General features: G+C 38.1%; 1 protein-coding gene across 5 annotated transcripts; it reads right to left on the reverse strand.

Moving 5' to 3' along the window:
* Window positions 1-56: 56 nt before the first annotated feature.
* plpp5 (phospholipid phosphatase 5) lies at window positions 57-5,985 on the reverse strand. 5 transcript variants are annotated; one of them, XM_082156918.1, is made up of 8 exons: window positions 5,708-5,985; window positions 4,503-4,621; window positions 4,173-4,281; window positions 3,983-4,073; window positions 2,866-2,929; window positions 2,425-2,549; window positions 722-892; window positions 57-637 (listed from the first exon to the last, which is right to left on the reverse strand). In XM_082156918.1, exons 1-8 carry the CDS (start codon window positions 5,867-5,869, stop codon window positions 468-470), a joined length of 1,011 nt encoding a protein of 336 aa, XP_082013044.1. In that variant the 5' UTR covers window positions 5,870-5,985; the 3' UTR covers window positions 57-467. The 5 variants fall into 5 exon arrangements, with proteins under 5 accessions (XP_082013044.1, XP_082013046.1, XP_082013045.1 ...); XM_082156920.1 differs by having other exon boundaries at window positions 5,773-5,930; XM_082156919.1 differs by having other exon boundaries at window positions 5,704-5,818.
* Between the last annotated feature and the right edge of the window lie 293 nt (window positions 5,986-6,278).

The raw sequence follows: 6,278 nt of genomic DNA on the forward strand, positions 1-6,278 counted from the left end.
TTCTATAGTGTTGACAGACACTGAAATGTCGAATGATCTGCTCAAATTCCAGCTGATACATTAGAAATCATCACAAACTTTATTGACAAAGATATCAGGGGATTTCCCGTATGCATACAGTCTCTACTGGAGATCTCTATAAATATGTCTGCCACGCTGTAAAATTGACTTAGAAGCTGTTTTAACATACATAAAGTTCTTTCACCAAGATAGTTCACATAAAATTTTTCAAAGAGCTTGATAAGTTATAAATTGTTAAAGACATTTTCAAAAAGACAGCTCTACAATACACAAAAACATTCATTGTGAATGTCTAAAACAGTATAGGAAGGCAACATACTCGCTGGTTGACAGGCGGCACACATACAAAAAAACAAAAAAAATACATAATCGCAGCGACTGGCTTGGTAAACTTTCACACAGAATATGGTTGTTGGTCGGGTTAAGGTGTAACAGAATTGGAGTTCCTACAAAGGTAAGAGGTAGCCTGGGTTGGCCGGCTTGCGTTCCTGTGCAAGAACCGCCGCCTCTCTCATTCGGAGGGGTCTGTGGCAGTTCGAGTCGTTGAGAGCTGGGTAATGCTGTCGGTAACACAAGTACGAGAAGGCCAGACCGAGGAGAGATCCCACCAACACATCTGGAAGTGAACGGGAGACCGTGTCATTGCCTTGAAACCACACATGTCACTAGAGCAGTGATGATGATGGCATGTGATTCTCACCTTGCCAGTGATGTTTGTAGTCACATGTTCTGGAGAGGGCGATCATGATGGCGAAAAGGAGGGGGGTGAGGAAGGCACACAACCTCCAGGCTTGACCTCGGCCTGCCGGGCTAAAACAGTGCAGCTTCCCAGCCACGTACAGGGCAGTGAAGCCCAGACCAGCAAACGCAACTATGACAACAAAAAAAGATAGAAAGTTCGTGAATGTTCAGAGAATGTGTCATTGAACTATTTTGATTATTTGATTATATATATATATATATATATATATATATATATATATATATATATATATATATATATATATATATATATATATATAAGATCAGTAAGATATTTTATAAACAATTTATATTTCAAATAAATGCGTTTCCTTTAACCTTTCAATTCATCAAATAATTTCAACTTAATAAAAATTCCATCCCAGGAATAAATAACATTTTAAAATATATTAAAATAGAAAACAGCTATTTTAGGGGGTGTTTATGCGACACCGGAAGGAAAAACTAAAAACATTTTAACTGTTCATTTACACGACTACGGCGCTTTGGGTGCCTGAAAACAGAAACTTTTAAAAACGCGTTTCAAAGTGCAAGTTTATGAAAAATGAAACCGTTATCGTCGACAAATTTGTGAAAAGGTGATGTCATGCGCATGCGTTGTGTTTCTTTACAAAGTGACATCGCCATCTACTGGCCAGGCATGAATAATACAGGGTTTTTTTGTCGTTTTCGCGGATCCGTGTGAATGGGGGTCATTTTGACAACGCTGCCGTCTGTACACGGAAGATGCAAAGGAAAATCTTTTCCATTTTTTGGTACATTGTTGTCGTGTAAACGTACTCTTAAATTGTAATAATATTTATGCAGCTTTGGTGAGAGTAAGAGACTTCTTTCAAAAACGTAAAAAAAAAATCTTATTGACCACAAACTTTAACAGTAGTATATAATAAGATTTATTTATACTATATTATTAATTTATTTTACTTAAATTTCTATAGAGTTTTTAATGTATTTGGAGTGTAAAATAAGTTTAAAGGAGCCGTATGTAAGATTGTGGCCAAAACTGGTACTGCAATCACTTTCAAAATACTGTAGAGCGGTGTATCCCCTCCCCCTCCCCCCTGACTCGAGGTTGCCAGATAGGCTGCAGGATCCAGCAGGAACGTAGGCTGCTACGTAGCTGTGGTAACTAGAGCAGAGCTGGCAACCCGGATGCCGAAACACTACTGACTTCGTGATTGGTAGATAGGTGGAGGGTGGAGCTTCAGGCCAAAACACAAGATGACAACATCAGTTGAGGGCTGCAACTTCACTTTTTAAATGACAATATCCTGGCCGGACTACTGTTGTCAGTGATATAAGTATTTGAAATGAACATGATTTCTTATTGTCTAGTGACATATCAGGGCCTTTTTATGATTAATTGAAATACATTTCTTACATACAGCTCCTTTAAAGTCAACATGAAATCAAAAATGTCCCTATTGACTTGACTTTTTTTTAATACATCTTCCTGGCTTTATTGTGCATGATTCAGTGATGCCCTTTACTCCAAACAAAACAAATGTTGCTCATTGTAATTTTATGAAATGTACCAAAATCCCCTCTGAAGCAATCAACAGAAACAAAATGTGTCATGAACCGTGTTTCAGGTTGACTTTAAAAAAAATGCCACTGAATAAACACAGCAGCTGCTCTTACAGGAAGAGTGTCCGCTTGGAAAGCTCTTCCTGCCTTCCATTACTACATCCGGGTCACCGCTACAGTGAAGCTCTGGGTTCATTTGGCCATCCGGGAAACAGCGGTAGAAGAAATCAGGTCGTGGCCTGGTATAGAGGGAGACATTAAGTTTAATTATGCCTGAGAGTATCTAGTCCTCTCTACTAGTCTTTCCACAAATGCTTCATTTTAGCTGAAAGTCAATGAGAGATCTTAATGTAATCTAATATGTAAAAAAATATTTTTTATCTTATCCACATTTATCTGAAATTATTTACAAAACAAAGTTATGTTAAATGGATTGAGATGAATACATTTTGAAAATTGTACAGTCCTGCAGTGATGTGGGATATTGAGGTGGACATTAACACAGTTTGGTGCAAAGTTTCGATCGATCGCTCGCTCGCTCACTCACTCACTCACCTTCCCACGGCTAGCTTGACTGCATTAGTGAAAACTCCATTCAACACCAGGGTCAGAGTCACAGCTGTGTCATACAAAAGACATACAGAGACTTCCATTAGCCGGCAATAACACAAAACATTATGAGATCATCATCTGATACTTTTGATAGACTTCACTATAAACAAACATTACTGGGAGACATTCAACTATTCTATAATATATTTTATATGAACTCAACAACCTAACACAGACACACACACACATATATATATTATATAATAGATTTTTCAACACACACATATACATTATATATGTATACTGTATGTGTGTGTTAAAAAATCTATTATATATTATATATATATAAATAATTTAATATAATTATTAAAATGTATTTATTTATTATTACACTTGATTCTGATTGGTCAATCACGCCATCCAACTGTATGTTATCCCCCGATAACAACCGCTGAAAACAGATAACACAGACTCATCCGGGTCACTAAAGTCAGCGATATAACACTTTTGTTAGGAATGTTTTTTCTTTATAGAAGTTTTGCGTTTGGTGAACTAATAAAATATTTTTTAAAAAACAATATTTTGAGTACAGATATTAAATTATGCCATCCAGTATCGCGGACTTGCTCTCGTTTCATACAAACGAAATTTTGTGTCGAAATGTATGCGTCAAGTAGCCGTGTAATAAGCGGGATAATGCACATCCAGCCGGTTGTCATCACAGAATAAACCCTGACAGAGTGATTAGGACCCCGACTTTCGGGGTTTATTCAGTGATGATAACCAGCTGGATGTGCATTATCCCTTACATATATCCTGAATGACGAGTCCATATAAATAATAACCAAATGATGAGTCCATATAATTCATAAATCTATGCACACCAAAAAACACTGCTAAACACACACTGAAATTATTTATTAACTGAAAACTTAATTTCTGCGATTAATGTTTAATGTGTTCAAAATATTTAACGTAATTAACGCAGCATTTATTTTTTCTTTCTGGCATCCTTTGGCAGTGTAAAAGTATAATTAAAAAGTTATTATATTTTGAATTTGATTTAATCATGATTACTAATGTGTGTAAATATTTATAAAACACACACTTAAGTCCTTACCCAAAGACGCCTCTTTCATATCTTCCTTTCCACCTTGTTTCAAGAAGGTAAACAAAGAAATAACCACCAATGGAGCGAAGAGGGCGATGGACTGTTTAAATCAGAGAAATAATGATATCCCTTTAATCAAACACCAGCATGGCATATTCAGAAGCAGTTTCATGGCTGAATATGAGTGGAAAGCACTTACAAACATAAGGCGGGTAGGAACACGGTCCTTTTTGACGGGATGGAACTTATAGAGCCAGAGTTCCTCAGGCTGGATCTCACGGCTGAAGGGAGGAATCCCCTCAGTCACGCTACAAGAACATAATAACAGTGAGAGAACAATCCTCATCTCCACAAAACAAGCAAACAGAGGCACAGCTCAGGAGAGCTGCGAGAGAACCTGGCTCTCCAAAACAGAACAAAAGACAGGTTATGAATAAAGAGGTTACCGGTTAGATCCGTCAAACCCACAGAAGTAGTTCAGGTCAAAGGTTGGGGTTAGTAATACAAGAATAAAGTGTAGACTACTTACAGAAAAACACCTAAAAGCAGCAGCCGTACAATAACTTCAGCAATGAAGCCATTATCAAAACTCTTCCTCATCTTTGGTCTTGGTTTGTCATTGAATATGGAGACACCTTCCCCTAAAACCTGGAAGAAAGTGGAAGATGAATTTGCATTGAACTGAAACCAAGAATTCATATACAGTAGATGCATTGAATTGAATTTCTGAGAATCCAAGCAGGAACATTAATAAAGATAAACTTCATCACCAACAACCTCCCACCAGCATGAAATGAGAAGATGAGGAATGTGACACTTCAGCTGGTTAGTATTATAAACCCAACATCATTCGAAAATAAACCATTAGTGTTATTCAAAAGGGGATTTATATTATATTTATTACGCATGCGACACAAAAACCTGTTAGTAAAAATAAACAGTTTAAGATGGTTTCTGGATTCTAACTGGTCTATGATGGTCATTACAAGCCAAGTATCACCAGAGAGCAGCTGGATTGTTGCTGATCACCAACTAATGACCACCTTGGATCAACTAGAAACCATCTGCAATGTGTCAAAAAACAGTTTAACCATCTTAAGATGATACACACAGCTGGTAGCTGGTTTGTTGGTGGTCCAAGATATCACAAATGTAACCAGCATAAACAAGTTGCTGGTCTAAGATGGTCTACAGCTTGGACCAACTAGAAACCCGCTACCATGTTCAAAAACACAACTTGATTAACCACAGTTTCCCTACAGTTCTATCACCGGTTAAAACATCCAGTTTAAGATGGTATCTTGATTTTAACTGGTCTATGATGGTCATTACAAGCTGGTTGGCCAAAAACCAACCTGAATTATGACCAGCTAGCAGCTGGTTTGTTGCAATCACCACCTTAGATCAGCTAGAAACCATCTACCATGTTCCAGTTTAACTACCTGAAGATGCTATATGAACAGCTGGTAGCTGGTTTATTAATGGTCCAAGATGGATGGCAGATACCACAGTTTAAAGCAGCATAAGAGATGCCAGGTTTGTTACTAGTCTAAGATGGTCTTACAGTTTAGAACAACTAGAAACCAGCAACCATATGTTCCAAAAAACAGCTAACGTTAGATGTAGCGTAGTTTTTCCAGCGCGGAAGTAAGGATCGAAAAGTCCAAGTGAAACCAGATCATCACTTGAGTCGCCCCCAGTCGCGCGGCACATCTGTGATATTTGCTTACGAACATTTCCGCAAACACGACATCGCGCATCCTCCGTCTTTTGTCTGCAGCGCGGAGTTGAATACAGACCTTCGGATTCTTTCTTTTTCTGTTTAAACCGTCGCCTTGTCGGCTGTTGAGACTGAGAGCAGCCACCGGAGCAGAATTTTGCGATGTTGTCGGTCATATATATTTGACATGTCCAGCAGCAGAGGCTGACCGTGCTACAGATCAGCGATGAAGAGGTCTGACTGACGAGCCAGTGCCAGCAGTGCACATATACAGACAATTAACACGTCAGTCCTTTCTGTGCTGTCCGAATCGCGGAGCCGTTTGATTGAACAGGTTCTTTTTACAGATTCGATAGAACCGATTCGCAGAGCTTTTGTGAATCACATGACAGTGGCCTAAAGGGAGATGTGAATGACTGATGACTTTGGCATTCGTTTTTAAAATAGAAACATTTTCGCTTTGAAAATGAATCAGACAATCCCAAGAATATCCTTAATACAAAATAACACTTTCATCATTTATCTTTACTTACTTAAAACCAGCTGTCCTCAGATTATAAAGGGTGAATTCAGGTTGATTAGGAC

This window comes from Leuciscus leuciscus, assembly GCF_965113295.1.
Source record: "Leuciscus leuciscus genome assembly, chromosome: 24".
Classification (NCBI taxonomy): domain Eukaryota; kingdom Metazoa; phylum Chordata; class Actinopteri; order Cypriniformes; family Leuciscidae; genus Leuciscus; species Leuciscus leuciscus.

Bases quoted from the DNA above. Each gene is read 5' to 3' on its own strand.
- plpp5 (XM_082156918.1), bottom strand. From the start codon at position 5,869: ATGACCGACAACATCGCAAAATTCTGCTCCGGTGGCTGCTCTCAGTCT. The intron at 4,282-4,502 runs GTAAGTAGTCTA...ATGTTCTTGTAG, and splicing joins CTGCTTTTAGGTGTTTTTCT to CGTGACTGAGGGGATTCCTC. The intron at 4,074-4,172 runs GTAAGTGCTTTC...TGATTTAAACAG, and splicing joins TTCCTACCCGCCTTATGTTT to TCCATCGCCCTCTTCGCTCC.